Source organism: Elgaria multicarinata, chromosome 1 (genome assembly GCF_023053635.1).
Source record: "Elgaria multicarinata webbii isolate HBS135686 ecotype San Diego chromosome 1, rElgMul1.1.pri, whole genome shotgun sequence".
In the NCBI taxonomy this organism is placed as follows: domain Eukaryota; kingdom Metazoa; phylum Chordata; class Lepidosauria; order Squamata; family Anguidae; genus Elgaria; species Elgaria multicarinata.
Window position 1 is genome coordinate 61,628,545 of NC_086171.1, and position 25,411 is coordinate 61,653,955.

The window sequence follows — 25,411 nt, forward strand, 5'->3', positions numbered from 1 at the left end:
TGGACTCCCCCTGCTTCCTCCCCTTTAACATCACTGCGTGATGTTACATTTGTCGCTTTTGAATGCTGCCTTTGAAAAATGCTCTAGTGTGTCAGGAGGATAAAAAAATAATGACCTCCAGTTTGCTGACAAAACAATATTGCTTTATATCTTGTTGCTCTCTCAATGCAGTGCACTCAAATTGGGGCGGGTGTCCCTTCTTAAATAATGTAGCTGTGCGCTCCCTTTATCACTTACACTTTTACCTTGCACATTAAAAAAAATGATGATAGCATTTTTAAACTGGGAAAGGAATAGCCATCCATGCAAAATGCATTCTAATAGCAAACAAAATGTGATGGTGTGTGCGTGTGTTAAGGAAAAACAAAACCTCCCAAAATATTATAAAGAAGATGTATCATATGAAGAAATATTAAAGGAACTGGATATTTAGAAAAAAGATTAAGGGGCAGGGAAGGAGGTGCTGTCAGACGCTGAATGTTTAAATGACGCCAGGGGCGTTTTCATTTCATATTTTTCTTTCTGTGTGGAGCAGTTCCACTGTCACTAGGATAGGAGTAGTAATGTTATTATAGGCTATGTTTTGGGGGGTGGGGTGTTTAAAGAAGGGACATTGCTGGGCACTTAAAAGATTCAGAGCCAAAGCCCATGAGATGCAAAACTGCGTATGTAAATTTAGAAATAATTACTAGGGTTTATTTAAATTTCACAGGAGGAAAAGTCAGCAAATTAATTTCTCCTCCAAATAATCTCAAATGATTTGCACCCTAACCCAGATCATTCCAAATCAATTGGGGGGGGGTCTAAGCTTAATTGTCATGGTGGGAGAAATTATTGGGGGGGTGCATCATCTGGGGAGGGGAGAGTTAACCCTTTCCTCCAAGCTGCAATCCCACTTGAAAACTGCTCCCTGCATGGCAATTAAACTAAGAACAAAAACTCTTCCATTGGCAAAATATTTATTTATTTATTTATTTATTTATTACATTTTTATACTGCCCAATAGCCGAAGCTCTCTGGGCGGTTCACAAAAATTAAAACCATAATAAAACAACCAACAATCTAAAAACACAAATACAAAATACAGTATAAAAAAGCACAACCAGGATAAAACCACGCAGCAGAAATTGATATAAGATTAAAATACAGAATTAGAAGAATAAAATTTAAATTTAAGTTAAAATTAAGTGTTAAAATACTGAGAGAATAAAAAGGTCTTCAGCTGGTGATGAAAGGAGTACAGTGTAGGCACCAGGACTCTAGGAAATAAATTCAGGCCCAACTCTGATATTCATATATTTTTATGGTATTGTAATTTGGCTCAAAAACATTGTTTTAGGGCAGGGGAATGCTGGAAGTTGTAGGCCTTTTTATATCTAAACACACATAGCATGGTGGCCTAAATTATTATCCCTTCTATGAGATCCCCCTCTGGGCTTGGTACAGGTCAAAAGGTGGGACAAACATTAAATAAATAAATACTGCCTATGTAAATTGAAGCTTCTTTAACCTAGAATGGTTAATAAATACTACTAGACTAACTTCAGGGGTTTGCCCTTTGTTTCTGGTTGTCTGATGTCTGGTGGAGCTAGAGTTGTGTTTGTTTGAAGATGTCATTGGTGGACAGTACCAAATCTTTCCAGAAATGGATGTAGAAAGAGGAATGTCTGAAAACGATGTCTTTTATTTATCTTCAGCTGTATTAAACTAATGAATGTATGATGGTATATTACAGTGAAGCAGACCATTGTGGTCCATCTAGTTCAGTAATGCCTGTTGGGAGTGGTAGTGCCTCTTCAAAATATTTAACTAGGGGTTGTAGTCCAACACATCTGGAAGGCACCATCTTGGGGAAGGTTGATCTATGCAAAACATGTGGCCCTTCGCTGACTATGTGCCTTCCAATCATTCACAATTCTATTCTGTTTGTTTTAGATGTGTAATGTTCCTTCTCCTTCACTGCCCTATTTACTGTTTAATTCCTTTATCCATCCAAAATTATTCCTTGGAGCGAGCTTCTTGTCAAACGTACCTATGTTTCCTTCCACTTGATGTCTGAAGTAGTTCTTAGGTGGATAGAAGGATGTCTCCATGTTAACTATCTTACAAGAGCATTCATGTGAGAAAAAACTCTGCTCACATGCATCATTAAAACTCTGAGAGCATATTATGCTCCGCCTGTTCTAAGACAAACAATATCAAGATCTCTCATCATTGTGATGGATGAAAGTAATGATGTCAGTGATGGCAAGGTGTCCATCATGATTAGATACTTTGACCTTAAGGTGAGGTTTGTGAGAAATGATCTTATGTTGACGCACGTGAGGAGCATTGCAAATACTGGAAACCTTTCTGCATTACTGAATCCACCTGTCATTCCACCATTTCATTGACAAATGTGGCAGCTCTTACCTTTGACTCAGCCAGTGCAGTGATTGGCAGATTGGTAAATGTTGGTCTCTATTGCCTGTTCTACCTGTGTCTCACATGCTGTAAAATTGATAGAGACTTGGCTTCTTCCAGATTGATCAGGAGCAGCTTGGTTAATTTCTGTTCCATTGCAAAATTGCCCCACCAGATGGGTCAGAATACAGTTCTGATTGTCCCCAGCCAGCATGGCCTGGATGGGGATGATGGGAGATGTAATCCAATACAATATGCCACAGGACAGATCAGACTAGTAACACAGATGGAAAAATATTATTATTATTATTATTATTATTATTATTATTTTATTTCTTACCCACCTCTCCATTCTGATCGAGGCGGGGAACCACAGTAAATATAAAATACATAAAACTGAATTAAAACATAATATACATTGTTAAAATATCCTAAAATCATTTTAAAACATCCTAAAATTACACTGAATAGGCCTGTCAGAAGAGATCAGTCTTAATAGCTTTCTTAAATGCTGATAGACTGTTAAGTTGATGAGTCTCCTCCGGCAGGCCATTCCACAATCTGGGAGCAGCAGAAGAGAAAGTCCTCTGGGTAACAGTTGTCAATCTAGTTTTTGCTGACTGAAGTAGATTCTTCCTAGAGGACCTGAGTGTGCGGGGCGGACTGTATGAGAGAAGGCGATCCCAGAGGTAGCCTGGACCCAAACCATGTAGGGCTTTAAAGATGATAACCAACACTTTATACTTTGCCCGGAAACTAATTGGCAGCCAGTGAAGAGATTTTAAAACTGGTGTAACGTGGTCACCTCTAGGTGCACTGGTGACCAGCCTGGCTGCCATATTTTGAACTAGTTGAAGTTTCCAGACTAGGCACAAAGGTAGCCCTATGTAGAGTGCATTGCAGAAGTCGAGCCTTGAATTGCCAGCGCATGCAACTACCGTCTTTAGGTCTTCTAACTCTAGGAAGGAGCGCAACTGGCGTATCAGCCAAAGCTGATATTATTATTATTATTATTATTATTATTATTATTATTTGCATTTCTATACCACCCAATAGCCGAAGCTCTCTGGGCAGGTCACAAAGTAGGCACTTCTGGCCGTCGCATCTACCTGGGCTGTCATTTGGAGAGATGGATCCAGAAGCACCCCCAAGCTGCAAACACAGTCTTTCAGGGGGAGTGTAACCCCATCCAGCACCGGTTGACACACTTCCAAACCCAGGTTGTGGCCTTTGACAGCGAGCACCTCCGTCTTGTCTGGATTCAGCTTCAGTTTGTTTTTCCTCATCAGGCCATTACCACCTCTAAGCATTCATTCAAAAACGACACACTATCCTTAGCTGACACTGTAGTTGAAGGCATAGAAAAATATATTTGGGTGTCATCAGCATACTGATAGCACCCTGCCCCATGTCTCCAGATGATCTCTCCCAGCAGTTTTATGTAAATATTAAACAGCATTGGGGAAAGGATGGCACCTTGTGGTACGCCACACAGCAGCTCCTTCTTTGAGGAGCAGCTATCCCCAAGCATCACCACCTGGAACCTGCCCAAGAGGTAGGACCGGAACCACTGAAGCACAGTGCCCCTGATTCCCAATCCCCTCAGGCAATCCAGAAGGATACCATGATTGATGTGAAAAATGCAAAGTTATAAATTCATATTGTTAGGGAAACACTCTGATTTTTTTTATCTATTCCAGTAATCAGTGTGTGTGCACCAAATTTCAGCTTACTGGGCAGTCCTGAAGTATTTTGGAGATAAGTCTCTTGCATCCCAATTTTTAGGAAGAGATTTTCAAGTGTCTCCTTGATTTTTTTCTAGTAGTCAGGATGACTTGGAATACTGTAGCTGTTAGGAAGTACACTTTGAGTAAGCCTGGTTTAGGAGAGAGGTATATGAATGTTCTGTTTTCAAAATGTTCTACTCATCAGGGTGTCTTGGCCTACACACATACCAAATGCCACAACTCTAATTCATTGAAAATAACCCTAACACCGTTTCTATGCATCTATCACCATAGCAGGGTGAAATCTAATGCATGTTTAGACAGAAAAAAGTTGCACAATTCCTAGGAATACTGGGAGTTGTACATTTTTTTTTACATCTAGGATTGCATCTTCAGACAATCAGTGAGGGCTGAAAGGGTGTGTGTGTGTGATTTAGAGATACACACACACACGTTTGATTTATAATTTGTCCATATACCAGAAGCTGACAGCAAATAATAACAAATCCTTCTGTGCTTCTTGTAATGAACATGCAACTGTCTATTCCAACTCTGCAATCTTCAAAAAGGGAACTATGCTCAACACCTGTAGGAAAGATTGAAGGAAAACTGCATTTAGTGGTTGAGAAATAGATCCACTGAAAAGATTCCGAGGAACACTCAGTTCTGAAGTGGTTACCATTTGAACTGCATTCAAATGCATTATGGCACCTCACAACTGCTGGACATTATATCTGCCTCTATCAAAAGCTGCAGATGAATATTTTGTCCTTGCATCTTTCACAAAGATTAATGAATTAACAATATTTTTGTACATCTCAAATGTGTGGTTTTACAGGAAAACATTTCTGCGTGATCTGATGGTTTGTGTCTAGCAATCCTTTTTCTTCAGTCTAGCAATCCAATGCCTTTTTCTTTCATCATTAGCTCTTGGAGATCAAATATGCCTGAGAAACACTGGAACTTTTAAGACTCTTTACAAATCCTATACAAATTTGGAAAGAGTGGGAAACCAGAGTGATTCCATCAAATCCCATTCTCTTATAGGATTCTTTTTTATTTTGCTATTTTCTTGAGAGTGAATTGATTTACACAAATAAATATTAAAACTACCTCTTACTGCACAACCACAGTACTTGTTAGATTTTGCCAAGCTGTTGCCAGAGAGCTCTTTTCAAAAATTAGATAATGTGTATTCTTCACCTCTCTCTCAAAATCAGAATTGTTTGCATTGTTCATGAAACTACAATTGGCTTGCCTTTTGGATTTGGCTCAATCTAAACTTGTTATCAGTGCTACAGCTGAACTTTAACTGGGCGTGCAATCAGCAGCTATTTGTTACTTGCTGAAAAGATAACATAGCACTTCATCTTCCATTCGAAAATCCATTTTTTTCTTTGTATTAGAATTCAAATCTGAGCCAGAAACTGCGCTGTTTTGTGACCTGGCAACATAATTTTCATTAGGGCTGTGCATGGTCGTCGTCCCCCCGCAATTGGCCTTGGAGGCCGGTTCGGAGCACATGAAACAGCCCTGATTTGACTTGGGGTGCTTCAGAGGTTACCTGCCTCACCTTGGTGCCAAAGCCAAAGCAAGATTCTCTGCAGAGGCCACCAGTGAGGGAGGAAGCAGCAGCCAGGCACCTCTCCACTGTGCCTGGGTCCAGCTCCAGCTGAGAGCCCCCTCCCTCCTGCTGTCAACTGTAACTGCTGAACTTTGCAACTAAGATTATAGTGCCTGAATTTGCTTTCCTTTTTCCCTTCTTCCTCCTCCCTCCCAATCCCCTTTCTTTTTGTGTCATGTCTTTTAGATTGTAAGCCTGTGGGCAGGGACTGTCAAGAAATACTTTTGTAAGCCGCCGTGAGAGCCTTTTTTGGCTGAATGGCGGCATAAAAATCCTTAAATAAATAAGATTCACCTCCCCCTCCACCAAGGCGACTTGGCCTTGCAAGTCCCTGGGTACCAGCTGTGCAGCCGGCACCCAGAAAAGCCAGTAGAAAGGCCGGCTGTGAGTCCTTTGGACTCACCTCCCTCTCCCCGCTCTTCTGCCACTGCCACTGCCACCATCGCTGCCGCTGCCATTGCCTTCTCCTCGCTCCTGCCACTATTGCCATAGCCGCCGCCTCGCTCCCGTGGCCATCACTGCCGTTGCCACATCTGAGAACCAGTCTGCAATTTTAAGATACCATGGGGGCTCTGATTAGTACCTCTGTGGCTACCAAAGTTTGTGGCCACAGATCACGGTCTGGTTCTCAGATGCAATGGCAGTGGTGATGGCGGCAGGAGTGAGGCAGTGACGATGGTGGCAGGAACGAGGTGACAGCAATGGCAGCAGGTGAGCAGAGAGAGTGGCCCAGTGCCACTCCGAAGCACCCCGAAGCTTCGGTGCCGATCAGCTTCGGAGTGCCTCGGGCTGACCCAGAACAGACTCAGTTTCAGGGACTCAGCCCAAGGCAGTGCACAGCCCTAATTTTCATGCACTTACAACAATGCATGATACACATAACTTTTGTTTCATTCCAAGATATTAGAGCCTTGTGTGCACATGTGTTCCATGCAAAAATTAACACATTAGGGAGGAAAAGTTTTTTAAAAAGGGCTTGTGCCCAGTGGCCCAACTCATGTACAATACATGTTAGCTGTCATTTACACAAGGGCCAACACAGGTGGGCTCCATATGCAAGATTTATATCCTGGACTGGGGAGAGGATATGAATTAGGTACTTGCATGTAGGTTGGGTGTGGAGTGTTTGCACAGGGTTTATATAATCCCATTTTAAATTCACATATTTTCAGAGTCAAGTACACTCTATTTTTCTCCAGACATATATAGGAACATGGGAAGCTGCCTTATACTAAGTCAGATTATTTGTCCATCTTGTGCAATATTGTTGATACTGACTGGCAGTGGCTCTTCAGGGTTTCTGGCAGAATTCCTTCCTAGCCCTAACTTGAGACTGGGACTTCTGCATGCAAAGCATATGTTCTACCACAGAGCTATGGTCCCTCCCAAACTTTTCAGAAGATGATACTTCCCCAAATCCTCAAACTGTCCTTGAGACTTCCCTGAGATCAGCACTTACGATGCATGAGTAATTAGTAACTAATGCAGTAGTTGGGGTTGGGGTGGGGGCGGGGTTTAAATGTCGTAATTTTAATTCAGTAGGATTTATCTTCCCCAACTAGAAATAATCATATCATTCAGTAATTAGTATGCTCCTATAAATGTCACTTGGGAATAAACTGCCAGTACTTTTCTTCTAATATACAGGCTTCACTAAGGTGTTCCATACCATGTTTTCTGAAAATGTGATATTAGACTTAATTCTCTTTCCAAATTTAAAGGTGTTTGCCATAATGAAACTGCAACAGTTGTGAGGACCACCATGAAGAAATCTTTGTCACCTTGAGACACCTTGAGGGGACATTTTACTTAGAAAGACAGGATAGAAATGTTAATGTTAAATAAATACATACATTGTGAGACTTACTGTTCTGTTATGCCAACTGGCACTTTCTTTAATTAGGTGTCAGTATGGTCTGGTCACTGACGGGGTGGGGAGGGGGAATGCCATGACCTAATTTCCCATTGCTTAATGAAGCAAGACTTTTGTTCCAAGAATCTGGGATTTATCTAGAATTGTACCAGTTTGCGAGGGTTGGAGCTGAAGCCAGTGTTGATTGTCCGGCCAAGCTTGCTGAGTTGTTTTTAGATTTATACACACTGGCTGATTTGGGACCAGCAAGACTTGTTTGGAGGCGTGCTTCTGCTTCCCATAACACCTGCTCAGCCACTCATAAATAAACAGATTATTATAAAGACATTGATCCAGAGTTCTCTCTTCTAAGTAAACGGCCTCTGAAAAAGTGTGAACTTCCCGTTACTTCGGGGAGGTAAAGTATGAAACAATATCTGATCGTTATAGATGGAGAAAGAATCCAGGGACAGAAAAACCGGTTGTGCCGAGTGTAATTGTAGAGATAATTTTGATCCATTACTTTACCCCATAAAGCGCAGATTACGTGTTCACATCCATCACAGTTGAAATGGGAGACTATTCTTACATTTTATTCTTATAATGCCTTTCTCATCAAAAATCTATTTTGTTTCACATGAGAACTCTAGAGGTTTTTGATCTTTTGTTATACCTAAAAAGGCAGCCTGAATTGCTGCATTGACTGCCCGATACCATTGCCTAGCAGGGCTAAAAACACCAGACTCTTTTACAGTTCTGCTATTGCCATTCTCCATTTCAATAGGAGTCATGTGTAAGAGGGAAATGGATGATGCTAGAATATGAATTTCAGTCATCCTGGTAAAAGCAAAAAAAGAGGGGGCAATTTTCTAAAAGGGGCTATTCTGGCAAATATCTCTGAAAGGGGAAACTGAAGGACTGATTCAGTTCAGGCAGCTAAGTAAATGTCCATTATGAAATCTGCATGAACAAACCACAGCCATGTCGGGCAAGTTAGTAGGAGTTATTCAGAAGGTGTGCCTTACTTCTGAACTATTCACTTACAAGAGCATATTTCTCACTTCCCTACAGAGCAGCTCCTGTCCAGTAAAGTCAGGTGCGGTGAGCTCAGGATTCTCTTCTGTTATATATTCTAAAGCAGTGGTTCCCAAAGTGGGCGGTACTGCCCCCTTGGGGGCAGTGGGATTGCATAGGGGGCGTTAAGAGGCAAGGGGGCGGCAGGGGGGCGCTTGTGGTGGTCTTTTCCATACCAGGAGTTTTGGTTACAGAAGGAAATTTCTGATCGCTATCCTGCACTATGGAGAGTGGTTCAGAAGCTCCTGGTTGCATTTCCAACATCATATTTGGTGGAATGTGGTTTTAGTGTGGTCTGCCTACTTCTCTCCAAGCAAAGAGATTGACTCCAGATTACTAAACGTGGTGATTTAAGATTCATGTCAAGTGACTTTAAGCCAGACATTGGGAAACTGGTATCATTTCAACATGCCCATCCATCACATTAAGAATTTACAGAATAGTGAGGTACTCTACCCTAGTTATTTATTTATTTATTTATTTATTTATTACATTTCGATACCACCCAATAGCCGGAGCTCTCTTTAGTAACAAAAATTACTAGTTACTAAATGTGTTATCTAATATTCTTGCTAAATGACTATCAGACTTTGAAAAGATGATATCACTGGATCAAGTTCATCAATTATGTTTAATTGAATAAACTAAAAAAATGAAATTGGATTTTGAATAAATATTCAATTAATTGTTACTATTTTGAATTTTATTGTTATTATCTTCCTTAGTGGGTTGTTGAAAACCACTGTTCTGAATAATGATTTTTATAGTGTAGGGTAGGGGGCACTGGGCATGAGTTTGTGGAACCAAGGGGGCGGTGACCTGAAAAAGTTTGGGAACCACTGTTCTAGAGAGAAATTATAGCATAGCCCAGGAGCAGAGAATATCTTTCAGCCTGAGAGATCACCAGTTTTGGAGATGTTCTTGTATGGGGTGAAAGGGACAGAGCTGAAAGCAAAAGGAGTGGGGCGAAAATACCCAGAACACCAGCATATTTTACCTTAAAAATCTTACTGCCAGTAACTAAGCCTTAGGAGAGGCATTTCAACGTTTGAGAAAGGGAATAAAAAAAATGCAAAGTTGAAAAGCTACCAAATGATCAGCAGTTAGGGGAAAGGGTGTGGTCATCAAAGCAACTCCAGAGGGTCATAGCATATAAAAGACCAAGTAGTAACCCAGGAAGCCCCTGATTCAGTCTCATGAGATTAGTTACCTTTGGCAAGCTGCTGTTTGTCACTACCCTGACCTTGAGCAGCAGCCAGGACTGACACACAGGAGAAATTGGATGAGGCAGGTGGATTAGGAAGACCAGTGGCAACACGCTACGGATGTGCTGAACCCAGACCTCAGTACCAAGCCAGAACCAGAGCATGATAGCCATGTGCTCATTGACCCAGAGCCCCTACCCCAAACTGAGATGACCCCCCCTTTCAAACTCGGACACTTCCTCTCCCGAAACAGCACCCTATGAGCCATATTCCCCTGAGGAACGGCTTCCCTTTACACCACTGGCTTCACTGTCCCTGCTAGCTGCTCACCAGCATAGCCAATGCACAAGGCAGGAGCAAACTGAGGAGCAGGCTAGGCTTCTGGCCAGAGGACTACCCCTTGAATGGCCATGCTTCAGGAAGTGAGTGAAGCCTGGGAGGGAATGTCTGAGGAAGGATGAAAGGCCTGAGAGTTGAGTTGCTTCCTTGGAGCTATCCAAGGTCCTGCAACTCCAGCCCAGCCTGCCTGCCTGCCTGCCTGCCAAAGAAGCCACTGTTCAGGGACCTGTTGCACCCTGTGGACTCCTGTTTATGGTCAGGACAGGACACTTGCCTTAAGCCCCCATCTACAATATGAAGAAAGTATCTTTTAGATATGTTACTGATGTGTTGTTCGTTAACCAATTTAATCACTCTGCAACGCTAAATATGCCTTCCTCTGTAACTGATAAAGGCCATTAGGGAAAAGTAACACAACGCTTGCATTGGTAATGGTCAAATCTTCTAACGATTCAGGAATTCAATGGATGTACTTCTCTATGAGAAGTCAAAAGGCCTACTTTCTCTCCATTTCAAGTGCTGTGTCTCAGCTAGTTTACAATACAGAAAAGTCAGCCTTACGCTAAAGTCAACATACTTTCACAAAGCTAACATCAGTCACATATCAGAGCCACATTGCTTATTCTGGCCTAAATTAATTTATCAAATGCCCAGGAAGTGTATGTGAGGAAGGGGTCTGAAGCTCAAACTAGACATTCGTTAAGAGTTCCATGAAATATACAGGGTCCCTTTTTGTTTCCCCCACCCCCAGCTTGGAGAAGTGAATTTTGAAATTCTTCCATCCGGGCATTTTGGATTTGTTTATTTTTTAAAAAAGGAAAGAATCACAGAATTCTCCTGGTTATTTATTTATTTTATTTATTTTATTTATTTATTACATTTTTATGCTGCCTAATAGCCGATGCTGTCTGGGTAGTTCACAAATTAGGTGGATGCATGTGACCAATCACTTAATAGAAATCTGAAATGAATTATCAGACTTGTCCACTACCAAACCTCCCAACGTCATGGAATTTTGTTGCCATACAGTTAGTTAATGCACTTGCCATGACACTCCTCCAAGTGTGCCCCTTTTATAATCCAGTCACACCTACGTGAAAGTAGCTTCATCCAGAGATAAATCACAGATTAAAAATTAATGACCTGGTTTGCACGATTGAGGCTGGGAAACAGCCATGGGCTGTTGTAGGGTTCTGGATGGTTTGTTACCCATAGCAACAAGCCACCCTGGCCGGGTTTGGAAGACACAACAACTGAGGGTAATAATGCTAATCCCCCCAGGAGGCAACTGGTACAAGCAGGGAGGTTAATAAGCTAACATGGGTTATTAATTACCCAGCAAATAAGTGAACCAGGTCAACATGTGAAAAAAATTACAATTCACTCAAGTGAGGGGGGGGGAGAGAAGGAGGAATTGAATGAAGGAACAGACAGACCCCTTGTGTGTGTTTCTGAAGCCCTGGAGAGTGAATGGTTCCTTGCCCATAGATACCTTGCAATGCAATCAGGATACCAATCAGGATTAAACCTTAGCAAAAAGTTATCTTACCTATCTGTCAACACTTATTCTGTAGGAAAACCCTTCATTGTGCAAATTATATTGAGTTTTAATTTGGTGTTTACTGGTTTTCTGGATACACACACTCTCTTGATGAGTATAACTCATATTTGGACAAGTCATTTAGTTTGCAATGCTATACTCAACTTCAGCCACAGCTAGACCTAAGGTTTATCCTGGGATCATCCAGGGTTCACCCCTGCCTGAGCACTGGATCCCCAGTGTGTCACCTAGATGAACAGGTTTGACCCCTGGACAATCCAGGGATAAACCTTAGGTCTAGCTATGGCCTTCTTAAGACCAAGGCCTAATCTACACCTAGCAGGATATTGCGCTATGGAAGTGGTATGAAAGCGGTATATAAAAGGCAGGAGCCACACTACTGCTTTATAGTGTACTGACAACTGTTGGGGCCCATAGTGCTATATCCTGCTTGGTGTGGCTCCTGCCTTTTATATACTGCTTTCAAACTGGTTTCATAGTGAAGCATCCTGCTTGGTGTAGATTAGGTCCAAGTCCCATTGTACTCAATGTGTCTTACTTCTGAGTAAAAATGTGTAGGCTTGTACTGCTCACATTCGTTTCAAGCAGTATATATGCAGTCAGTTGGCATGAGAAATAAAATGACTGAGCAAGAAGCTCTGCAATGCATAATAAGCTATTCACTGAAGTTTCTTTCTGTCTTTTTTTGTATTTTGCTCATATTCTGTGATCTAATAGCGGTTTATATGACTTCTGTTGTTAATCTACAATCTGTTACACAACTAATCCTTTTTCTTGAATGATATTAAGGTCTAGGTCTTAATAATGTCTTCTGGCCATTCACTGTAATACGTTTATTTGAAAAATAATAACCCCTTGGTAATGCAAAATGGCCACACAGCCCTGGGTCTCACCATAAATCTGTTGAAATCTAAGAAGCAGTTCTGTCTCTTAGATGGAATGGGAAATGTGCAAATGCAAATAAGTGAGATTCAGAGTAAGAATTGGGGCCTATTTGTTTAATTGCATTTTAAAACAAAGTTTGCCTATATTAAATTTAAAATACAATATCGAAAATCCCAGTGCAGTTTAACAGTTTTCAGCTTTTATAGCCAAGTGAGCATTTATAAAGGGAGATCATCTAAGTTAACTTTAGAAAAGCAATAATGGACCCAGAAGATTCTATTGCATTTGGAAAATGGCTCCCATTGGGAAATTATGGGATATTGACTTGATGGCAGGCACTTGAGGTGGGGCTGTGTAAGCTAGAAGTGGGCAGAATGGACTTTAGAAAGAGCTTTAGGGTGCAATCCTATTCACATACATGGAAGTAGTGCTATTGAACTCGGTGGGGCTTGCTTCTAAGTAGACATGCATAGGATTGCGCTGTAGGCCACATTCCATTTGGCTGCGGCTCCAGGACCTGCTTATTCAATAAGAGTGCACTTGCAATGGCAGTTTATTTCTAGATGAGCCCCTGCTGCTGAGGGTTCACAATGGATCACTGCTGGAAGATCCAGCAGTAGGGTACTACTGTTTAGAACAGCGGTTCTCAACCTGTGGGTCGCGACCCCTTTGGGGGTCGAACAACCCTTTCACAGGGGTCGCCTAAGACCATCAGAAAACATATATTTCCGATGGTCATTTATTTGTAATTACAAATAAATATTTCACAATATATAATTACATTTTTTTGTGTGATTAATCACTATGCTTTAATTATGTTCAATTTGTAACAATGAAAATACATCCTGCATATCAGATATTTACATTACGATTCATAACAGTAGCAAAATTACAGTTATGAAGTAGCAACGAAAATAATTTTATGGTTGGGGGTCACCACAACATGAGGAACTGTATTAAAGGGTCGTGGCATTAGGAAGGTTGAGAACCACTGGTTTAGAAGAAGACAGTATGGTTGTTTCAGGTGTAGAGTTTAACTAGCTCTGTCTGGCATAAACATTTGGATAGAGTGGCCTTTTGAAAGGCTAAACCCTCCATCCTCCCCTACGTATTTCAAGGAGCTATGGGATACATGCTTTCTGCAATGCAGAAAGGAACAGCAGTAGCTTATTCACCACTGAATACATAGTTGAAGTACTTTGCTACTGTAGTAAACTACTGCTGTTTGCATACCCCAGGGCAAGGATAGGCAGTATGCACACCCCCAACATCTTTCTTGGTGCCCACTCCTACTTGCCCTACCACTCCCACTTTTTAATATAATTTACGCATTTTCTTACCAGCAACTGGGATTGCTATGAAATAGATTTCTTGGTGTTAAAAACTGTGGGTTCAAAGGAGTTTAATGTGTTGGGGTCAGACTCCCCACCATCTGCCTTGTACTCAGTCTCTTGGGCAGGTTACTTGTCCTTTGCCATATCTCCCATGACATCCAGTTTGTAGTTGTGCCCAGGGCAGTTTCTCACATTGTTGGATGTGCCTATAGCCAAAACAAAGGTTGTCTACCACTGCCCTACGGCATGCATCCCTCTCTGATACCTGATACAATGGTTGCATTGTTGTTGTTAGTTTGACTTAAGAGTTTTTAGCAATTGCACCCAGTTTTTCCAGGTACCCTATAACTTTCTACCCTTACTCTTGCAACAAAATGTTGCAATGTAGAATGCTGTGCATGATGCCAGCCAGCAAATTAGCAATGCTCTTTTTCAGGATAATACTCCATTCCAGTTCCCCCACTCCAGTTCACCATTCACCACCCCAAATACTTCATCAACATCCCATGGCCACTGAGCATGTTCAGTTGCCATTGGGGTGATTGGGGGTTCCCTCCCACAAAAGTAAACTTTTTGTACTTCCACAAATCTTGGGGTTCCTGACACCTGTTGATACCTCTTTTGTGTGGTTACTGCCATTTTGGTTATATAAGGATCCACATTCACTATTAGTATACAGGATGTCTGTATCTACATTACAGAGTTAAACTGGCTAATAGTCCTTCCCTCTCTGCAAAGAACTCTGGGACCTGTGATTTTGTATGGAGGATTAGAGGTCTCTAACAGAGGATTCAAAGCATATCACAGAGCTACAATTCCCAGGATTCTTTGGGGGAAGCTATGCCAATTAAGGTGGCATAAACATAGCCATGAGTAGTTGGGGGGAAAACTGTCTCGAAGCTAATCAACGAAGTACTATAAAGGGACAACACATGTGGATGGATAAATCATTAAGGATACAATCCAATGCATGTTTAGACCGGGGGGGGGGGGGGCAAGTCCTATCCTAACTACAACCAGCAAGGCCTTGCTGAGACCTATACATGACACCCACTTTGATTCGGACATCTCCCAAATCTACCTGAATCAGCCCAATTTTGTTTGGGATTGAGCTGAATTTGAAATACACCCCTTCTTATAATACTTACATCTTCTGTGTATTTGATTGGACTTGGTATTCATTTATCCTCTGCTTAGTAACATGTCACACCTACTGCTGTCTCTTACACTGCTTGGCCTTTTGACCTCAGTTTGTAAAAAAAAATTCTGTGCCACTGTATATCTATATCTAGATAGATAGGTAGATAGATAGATAGATAGATAGATAGATAGATAGATAGATAGATATCAACCTACATAGGAAACCACTTCATACATTTGAAAAAGCAGGCTCTGGCCCACAAAGCTTCCATCACAGTATATTTGTATTGATGGTGTCACAAGAGTCTTGTTTTTCCTCACAATAGTTTATCTTATAAAGGGGCAACTTAAGGCATTTTCACTTTAGGTTAAACCTCATAATAGAGGCCAACAAGGCGAGTCACAAAGGGATGGAATGTTGGCCTATGGAAATTCCATTGGACCCTCCCATACAATTGTTTCAGGCTTGGTTTGGCAGAGGGGAGCTCACAGTAGCAGCTAGGAAATGTGTAGAACTTTGCTTGTAAAATGAAAGCAGAATTTTCTACAAATGCATATATCTCTAGTAGTCATGAAGAAACTGAAATTAAATGCAACTGTGCGCAGCAATAATCTCGCTGTAAATAATGAAATTACGAACAAGCTTCTTCATCTTTTTTAAGGGGTAAAATGATTCCTTTTCATAAATATGGAGACTGCTATATAGCGTCTTTGGCATTTAAAACCTTGGCTTCTTAGCTCCGGTTTTTATTCCTTCTGTTTCTAAGTAACACATAGCTCAACAGGAACACGGGGGGAAAATGTTTCCTTGTTTCTTGTGTCTCCACAGAGAATTATTGGAATGCAGCATCATTCATTACTCCGTCTTCATATCTCCACTTCTCCACCTTCCAAGGAGAAACTAGTGCTGACATTTCTTTCTACTTCAAAACATCAGCCCCTGATGGAGTTTTCCTTGAGAATCTTGGCAATACAGATTTCATCAAACTTGAGCTAAAATGTGAGTATATTCTCAGCATTGACAATGTTAGACAAAGGTAAAGTGTTGAGCTTCCGTCATTCAACATATTTTGTAAAATCAACTACTCAGAGATACAGGAAAAATAACTGGCTGAGTCTCCCTGTTCTGTTTGCTTCAAGGATGAACTTTGTCTTTAATCTAACAGCTACAACCCAACATAGAATTAGGTGTCACTAACCTGGATTGTAACCAATGAAGATGGACAGATTCCTTTGAATTTTAAATTATTATTTTAATTACATTAATAGCCCACCTTTTCTCCAAGGATTCTAAGGACATGTACATGGGTTTTTTCCCACCACCACTACCAATTTATCATCACAACAACAACCCTACGATGTAGGTTAGACTGAGAGACTACCTTGAATCAGACACTGTGAACTTTATGGCTGAGTGGGCATTTGAACCTGGGACTCCCCACACTTAACCAATGCACTACACCAGCTCTAGGTGGTTTTAATACCCAGGTTGAGTTCCTTCCTGAGATCCCAATGTCTTAGGGCCAAACTTATGTTGTTCTGATCAGCAAGCAAGCCTGACGAAGAAGCTTTTGTAGGGATATGGGAGGATCACCTAGTTGCCATATCCAGGCTTCCTCAGATAGGGTGGCTGGTCTTACTACACTTCCCTCCTTTTCCCAGAGCTGGGTTGGGGCACAATTCAGTCACCAAAACAGACAGTCTTATCAATCCCTTGTGATTATTTCATTCAAACCTTGCTAGCAAGGCATAGGACTCTGCCATCATGAAGCCTCAATCACACTCCCATGGTAATGCATGAGTCAGGCCAGTGAAAGTTTCACTTCAGCATGTGTGTATCTTGTATAAGAATATGGTAGTATAAGGGTTATTACTAGAGATCTACCAGACCAATTTTGCTCATTTTGGTTTTAAGCTGAAGTTTAAGCAGTGTAGACATACAGAACATTTGGAAACTTCAAAAAGTTGAAACGAGCTTTTGGCAGCTCCGGAAGGGAGAGGGATGAAGCCAAGGGGAGGTTAATGCACACATGCCCCACACTATGCATGTAATGTAACATGTGACACAGTCTGTGTGTGTGCACGTGTAATAATGCTTACTCCTGTGAGGTCTCAGAATGCTGGGCCAATGAAAGCACAGGCACAGGATGTTGGGAATGGGGCTGAAGAAAAGTCAGTTGGTGATAGTTAGAGGAGGAGGAGGAGGAGGAAGAGAAGCTGAGGACAAAGAGCTGAAAGGACACCAGAGCTGAAAGGACACCAGAGGGACAAGAGAGAGAGAGAGAGAGAGAACTTACATAATGTGTTTTGGACCTCAAATTTCATGAAATGGTAAACAATGGGCGTTGCTAGACCTACCGGGTGTTCCGTCGTTGAGGAGCGGTGAAAGCGGCTTTTCCCGTTCAGCCGTGACGCCTCATGCTCCACACCTGCCTTCGATTTATGGCGGAAGTTTGCGCCGGTTGTGCTGCTGCCGCCGCGAGCACGGTTGCGCAGCCACACCGGCCTGATTGCCGCGGCTTTTTTTTTCGCTCGCTGCACGGTTTGCGCACGTCCGAAAGACCGCAAACTTGCGCAGCCGTCAGCGATGCCGCCGCCGGCCCTGGCGGCGGCAGCGGCGGCAGTGCCAGTGCCAGCTGAAGTGCTGCTGGTGCTGTTGAGGGTCAACATTGATGCGCTCACTTCCTGATGGGGGTCGTGGCGGGTGTCATATGACCCGAGGTCAATCGTCTGCATGGCCACTCTGTGCCTACATCTCCCATCATGCCTCTGAGGTGTCGGCGGCGATGACCGCCTCTGTGCCCTGTGCCCCATCCCAAGGAGCCAACCCACATCTGGCCGTAGCCATGGCAGCAGCCCACAAACAGCTCTGCCCTCTAACAGGCAGCGTACAGCACCGCCATTATGCGGCCACGGTAGCTGCCCACCGCAAGGAGTCACCAGCCACTTTTCCGGTCCTCCGGTCCTGCGCAAACTGTCACTGGGGAAATAAAAAAAAAACCACTAGAACAGGCGCACATCCCCCACCCATCCCCCACACACCCCAGCAGCACACTAGCCACTTTTCCGGTCCTCCGGTCCTGCGCAAACTGTCACTGGGGGAATAAAAAAAAAAAGCCGCTCCGCCGCGCTGCCCCAGCTGGCGGACTGCGCGCAAATGGCGGAGGCGGCTTGACCGAAGCCGCTGACCACTCCCCCTTAGCACGCCTTTTCCTGACCAGTGCCGACCGCAGTGACCTCACATCCTCCCACACGTACTCCGAATTACCGCGGGACAGCAGGAAAAGGCGCACTACAACTCACTTTTTTAAAGTCGGGAGAAAGAGGCTTCACCGCGGGATAACGGCGGATCCTCGTGAACGTCATCTGGAAGCCTCGACGTGACTGCGGAAGGTAACGCGCGCTAGAGCCTCGTCTAGTAACGCCCAATGTCTTAAAAAAGAGATCTTTTTTTGCTTTCACCTTTACTGGTTTATTTGTTGTATATGTATTTTAAAAGTTTATTTATTTATTTATTTAGAATATTTATATACCGCTCCCCATTGAAAAATTTCGGAGCGGTGAAGTTTAAAGTTATTCCAGTCACAAGAGAAATGGGCAAACATATTTTTTATCCAATCATTCTCAGACTACTACTAGCCCCCATGGCGACACAGGATTTGTAACAGGTATTCTCTCACTTTGCAATCAATTCATGAACCTCTGATAGTTAGTAAAGTTAAGAGATTACACCAGCTATACAAATTAGACTAGTTTGCGAGTTAACATTCCCTCATAATTTTTATGAATAGAAAGGGAACTGTATGAAGAGAAACCCCCTTTCAGGCTGTTAAATGTGAACAGCTGTATCCCTTCAGATATAAACAGGGTTTTCATGTACCTTAAGTAAACCACAGACTTTATTTCCTGAACAAAAAGAATGCATTTGTGATTGGAAAAATCTGCTTTTCAAAATAGCTGACAAGATGTGCTCTCATGGAGAACACATTGATAAATGCAGCAAGGAGTAGGGCAAAAGTGTTTGGCTGGCCCATTTATCATATGGTTCTTCTTCTCCGTCTTTCACTTGTCAACATCCAAGGATCAGCTGGCAAAGATGGAGAATTATCTCAGGCTCCATTTTACATACTTCAATAAATTTGCAGAACATAATTACTTTTACAGCTGTTGGTCAGTTGACATCTTCAGGGTTACTTAAGTAAAAAATTGTTTTCAGAAACTAGATTCACTCAGACTGTTCTTGATTTCTTTCTTTTTTCTTACTTTCACATGTTCTTCGTAATTTTATGCCTACACTTTTTTCAATAAACTTAATATGGGTATATTCTGATATCTTTACTTACCTTCAGGCACCAGAGGTAATTTTGAGCCCACACATTGCAATCTAGAAATAATACTTTGGGTTTTAAAAAGAAGAAGAAAGAGGAAAAGGGGAGGGGGAGAAAAAATGGGGGGAAAGAATTAGAAATTTACAAGAATAATAGCATTAATATTTATAAAGGTGAGTTTGGCATAAACTCACAAAGTGGTGGTTGGTTTAAAGACTGCAAACATGGCGTAATAATTTGAAAATCTGGCAGTATTGTTTGAAATAAATGTAGTCACTTTGTGGTCTTTACATACATATAGATACAGATATAAATAAAGCATTCCAAGATAAGAGAATAATGCTAGTAATATTTTTCCTCACAAATTCTGTATATATGTCTCCAGAGGAATAAATCAGGAGAGTTCACATTGTAATTAGTCATACTTTCGTGGATGAATTATTTGGACTTTTCCCATTTTTTGTCAGTTTCATACCAGCCCTTGCATGCCCATTTTGTCACTGGTTAAAAAAACAGTGGTATTTCTCTGCAACTTTTGTTCAGAGTATTGATTTGGTGTGCCAGCTATCTGTGAGCTACATAGGGACCGTGAGTAACCCCATACTGATCCCTGCTACTCCAAACATCAAATCAGGGAATAGTAGCAGCAGCTCAGACCAAAAAAGTGACAATCACCCCAAATCACACCAAATGGCTATCTCTTTCCTGTGTTACGTTTGCCTCTATTTCTAAGACAGCGTTAAGTTGTTAAGTGGCTATGGGCAGGATATGCTGTCTGGACAGGCTGTAGTTTCTGGTTTGCATAGGCATCTTCATCATTTGATGATTGTTGACTTGTATATGCAAAGATGCCTTCACAGATTAAAACCCATGGATGGAGTTTTTGAATGGGTTCACATCACTAGAAATGCAATAGTAGTTTTCAATAGAGTCAGTTAATACATTCAAGAATGGAGTCATCTAGTGACAGAGAGATTGGGTGATGTACATGCATATATGAACCATCTCTAAGGATCATGGGAATGTTACTTCACACTGTGAGTTGATTGCTTCTTTTTGAAGGTGTGATGGCTCTGTGATGACTGAGAGGTGGCGACCATTTATGAGCTTTGAAGTGGCATCTCCTGAATTAAGGAAAGTTTTCTGGGCACTTGCAATCACAGACAAAGGTTGCCTTCATAATAAATCCCTTTCATTTTGCATATATTTTATAAGGTATAAATACAGCAGAGTGTGATGGATTTTCCTTCACAGATTTCAGGATTATTTTGTCAGACACTCCCACTTTTTAAAAAAGGGGGGGCATGAATTGTTTGGGGAATGAGAACCAAGGCAACTGGTAGCCTGAAGGGCAACTGGTGGTCTAATCCTGCCTCCACAGCTATTTTATCTGGTCCTGGTCAGAAAATTTTGATTGAGATATGGTAAGTATTCACTCTATGGATTTTGTGTTTAATTCCCCTGCTATGCATGTGTGCATGAGTTCCATAACTCTGAAGCCCTTTCATCTAAGATGGTGTCAAACTTATTACATAGCTTGATGATCCATAAAGAGATCATCAACTTGTGTGGCAAAATACATTTCCAGACCCTAAGCCACTGCTTGGAGAATATAGTGATTCATGAGAATACTGAAGTTGGCCATCTCTAATCATTATTACCTGTACAGCAATAGAAGGGCATGGAATGGGAACCTTGGGGAAAGATCTGGCTTGCACAGAGTTGCCATTTGACCTTCCCAGTTTTTTACTACCTAGTCAAGCACCCATTCCATATTTATGGAGGAAGGAAGTGGAATTTAATCAAATACATCTTTCTGTTCCTTTCTACATCAGTTAGCAATATGAAAACACTCTTTTCTGACTATCATCTCTACTTTTTAAAAAATTTCATGAAAAGGTTAAAGAGAGGTTGCCCTAGTTTAGAGCAAATAGCAGTCTTAAGCTTTTCTTCAGGCAACAAGAGTTTGCTGTAAGAGAAAATCAATACTAAAAGGTTGATAGCACCACTGATATTTATAAAAGTAAGTTTACAATTCTGAGACTTGGAAAATGATAATGCTAGCAACAATATTTCCTACACAGTGGAGACCCAAGATTTATATTATCAGGTTGAATAAACCTCTGAAATACATTAGATACTGCCTCTAGAATATTATAATAATGCACACATATTTTGATTTGGTCATCCTTTTCTCATGTGTGTAGTTTGTGGGTCCCTCACTGCATATTCATAATACTGTTTGTAAAAATTCAGCATTTGTTAGATATTAAAAATATGAAAAATATGATTCATTGCTCTCTGGACCCAGCAGAAGGGTGGGAAAGGGCCTACCAAATGCGAGCTGGGACCTTGGAACCAGATGGGATGTTTGATATGGATTCAAAAAAGGAGATTTGAATTAATTAAATTTTGCAGGCATTGGGAATCCAGAGGAGCAAAGCTGTCTGAAAGAGGTCAATCCTTAGTAGCCCAGGATCTGCCTTCTGCAAGAGGAAGGACTGTTTGTAGAAAGTCCCTCCATACGATTGTTAGGGATTCCCCCTCTCCCCTGCCACCCACACATACATACACATTACAACTCACCCCATTCATCAGGGTCTCCTGACTTTTTATGTAGATTTTCAGGGGGTGGAGGAGCTGCTGTAGCAAAGAGGGTGTATGCCATCCACTTCCACCAGTGCAGAGTATCCAATATAAATCTGGATCTGACCCATGGAGTCTACCACCAAATTTACCTCACTTTTTGCAGTTTCTATGATGTGTCTGTCATGTTATGGACCAGTAACTGCAAAAGCTGTTGGCACTGGAAAGGAAACTAGTGTCTAAATTTATCCCCCAAACACTGGTATTGCTGGTCCTGGTGTTCTAAAACATCAGTCAATACCTTGAAATAAGGACATCTAATATTAAAGAGGTTTCAATGGCTCAGTGACTACAAACAAATACTGTATAGGGTTGGAGGGTGGGCAGAATAGACCAGCCTGCCTGTGTCTTAAGGTCTTCAGGGGAGGTTCTTCACAAAGTACCTTCTACTTGTTATGTGACACCAAGGAAAAGAGCCTTCCCTATGTTGCCCCATTTGTAGAATATCTTCCCACAAAGGTGTGGCTGCACCGATCTTGCTGTCATTTTGATGCCAGATCAAAACTTTTCTGTTTGCCTTGGCATTTTAAGTTGATCAGTCTGCCCTTTCGTATTTTTACTATTTTTCACTGCTGCAATTGTTGTATTTTATGGTTTTACAGCATTTTATGGTTGTATATCCATTTTTGTTATATTTATTGTTCATAGCCCTGATATGTTTTGCTGAAGAGTGATTTATAAATACCCAAATAAAAAAGATTAAAAATTGTTTTCTGAATTTATCTCAAAATAACTAGTATTGATATCTCTGTTTTTAAAAAGCATCAGACATGACCTTGAATCAATACCTATAATAAGGTTTATACTGGGGTTTGTTATCTTTTGATTTCTGAACTCTTTGGTATACACTGTATCTTGTTTTCAATTATTCCCTGCCACTACCAGGCCTATAAAGTAACTTTGAAAGGAGCAATCTGAAGCTTTCTCTCCTCGTCTCCCTGTATTTTATTGTGAACTTAAGTATACCAGGAGTCCCCAACCTTTTTGGGTTGGTGGACACATTTGGAAATCAGAAGGTTTTGGAAGCTCTCAGAAAATGGCTGCCACAGGGGTAGGGCTTGCCCATTCATAAAATGGCTGCCATGATGGCATGGCAGTCACAAAACACTTTGTAACATTAAAACTAGGTGTCTGAGTTTGTTGTGTTCCTCTCTCCTCCTCCACTTTCCCTCTTCCCTTTGTGTTGTGTCTTTTCAATTGATCTGGGAGCTCCTCCAGGAGTCTTTCTGCTTTAAATAAATAAACTATATTTATATTGTGAACTGCTTTGGGAACTCTGACAGGATGGAAAGACGGTGTGTACAATTAAAAAGTAAACAATTGGTGAAATATAATACACAGAAACATGTAATTTTTACCAGGACATTTGGAACCTCAAAACTGTTCCTGTCTTTATCTTTCTTTAAGAAAAAAGGCATATACTTTCTGGAACATTTCTGCTATCACAGTAACTTCACAGTCTAAACTTTATAGTGGTTTTTGACTCTACTGAAATTGACCGTACTTACCTTTCTAGCATTAAGTCACCATTTCCTTCTTCATTTCTTTGGGCTCTGTTCTGAAAAATAACTTCATTAATGTATAAGCACCAGCATTAACATTTGTTTGTTTTTTATGACGTATGAGGTCATTCTATGGTCTTAAAAATATTTCCTGAATTTTAATTGAGAATTAAACCTCTATTGCAAACTAAAATTAAGAGTTAATTGGACAATTTTAGAAGAATTTCCCCCCCAAAAAAAATTCACATAGAATTCATAATATTCCATGTAACCCAATATTTCTCTAAAATTAAAATACATCCCCCCCTCAAAAAAAAATCATTATTTTCTCATCAGCTGCAACAGATGTGTCGTTTTCATTTGATGTTGGAAATGGCCCAGTGGAGATCATTGTGAGGTCGCCCAGTCCACTCAGTGATGATCAGTGGCATCGGGTTACTGCCGAGCGGAATGTGAAAGAGGCCAGCCTGCAGGTAGATCAGCTCCCAAAAGAGATCCGGAAAGCGCCTACAGAAGGCCACACCAGATTAGAGCTGTATAGCCAGCTGTATGTTGGTAAGTAGACGTTGCATGTTGGTAAAATGCAGGAAATCTAATACAGTGTGCTTCTAACTCACTGTCTTCTGAGTACCTGTGATCCATCCAGTTCATATACTTATCAGGCCAGCAATTCTCTTCACATTCATTCGTTCATTTAAAATAATTCTATGCCATCCTACAGTTCCATAGCCCCCAGTTCAGTCAAAATGGAATAACAACAATACCAATCAAACATACAATTTAAAAAGTGGTTCAGTGAGACAATAAAAAACCATAGCAGTAAATACCTGTAAAGGAAGGAAAGGAACCTCTCGTGCAAGCCCTGAGTCATTACTGACTCTTGGAGGGACGCCAGCTTCCGCTGACGTTTTCTTGGCAGGCCTTATAGCGGGGTGGTTTGCCGTTGCCTTTCCCAGCCGTTATTCCCTTTCCCCCAGCTAACTGGGTACTCATTTTACCGACTTTGGGAGGATGGAAGGCTGTCGACCCAAGCCGGCTGCCTGAAACCAGCTTCCGCTGGGATCGAACTCAGGCCGTGGGGAGAGTTTCGGATGCAGAAACTGCTGCTTTACCACTCTGCGCCACACGAGGCTCTAACAACAGTATTAATCTTGATTATAACCAGATAAATGCCATGCTGGAAAGCCCAGACAAATAAAAAGATCTTCACTTTAGGTCAACATAAAGTCTGATTTGGTGCCAGGCAAGCTTCCTGGGTGCTCATGTCACAGGTAGGGCATTACATACGAACAGATCATTTTTCATTTCACCCTTCACCTTCAAGACAGAACAGCAAAGGGACCTAGAGAAAGGCTTCTAATTACCACCTTGGTATTCGAGCAGGCTCATGTAAAAGGAAGTGATCCTTCCTTTTAGTTGGGTCCCAAGTAATTTAGAGCTTTAAAGGTAAGCACTGGCACTTGAAAATCTGCTTGGAAATGGTCCAGCAACCAGAACTACACTGAGATCTGTTCCGTATACCCTTGCCTGTTGTACTACCAGAGGGATGATCTGGTACCGTATTTCTTCGATTGTAAGACACCATTAATTGTAAGATGCACACTAATTTCAGTACCACCAACAGGAAAAAAAACCCCTAAGACACACCCACGATTCTAAGACACACCCCATTTTTAGAGATGTTTATATGAGGGGGAAAGTGTCTTAGAATTGAAGAAATAGGGTATTTCCCGGGATTTCACCCCATCTAGCTAAGGCCTAAATCAGGCTGAGTTTATCCCAGTTTAACTC

General features: G+C 41.5%; 1 protein-coding gene across 1 annotated transcript in view; it reads left to right on the top strand.

Annotated features, from left to right (window-relative positions):
- CNTNAP2 (contactin associated protein 2) overlaps window positions 1-25,411 on the top strand; it is a 1,454,514-nt gene that overhangs the window by 1,333,490 nt on the left and 95,613 nt on the right. The window contains exons 16-17 of the mRNA XM_063129070.1: window positions 15,974-16,144; window positions 23,957-24,175. Of these exons, the coding sequence (XP_062985140.1) occupies window positions 15,974-16,144; window positions 23,957-24,175 (390 nt within the window). The remainder of the gene's footprint in view (window positions 1-15,973; window positions 16,145-23,956; window positions 24,176-25,411) is intronic.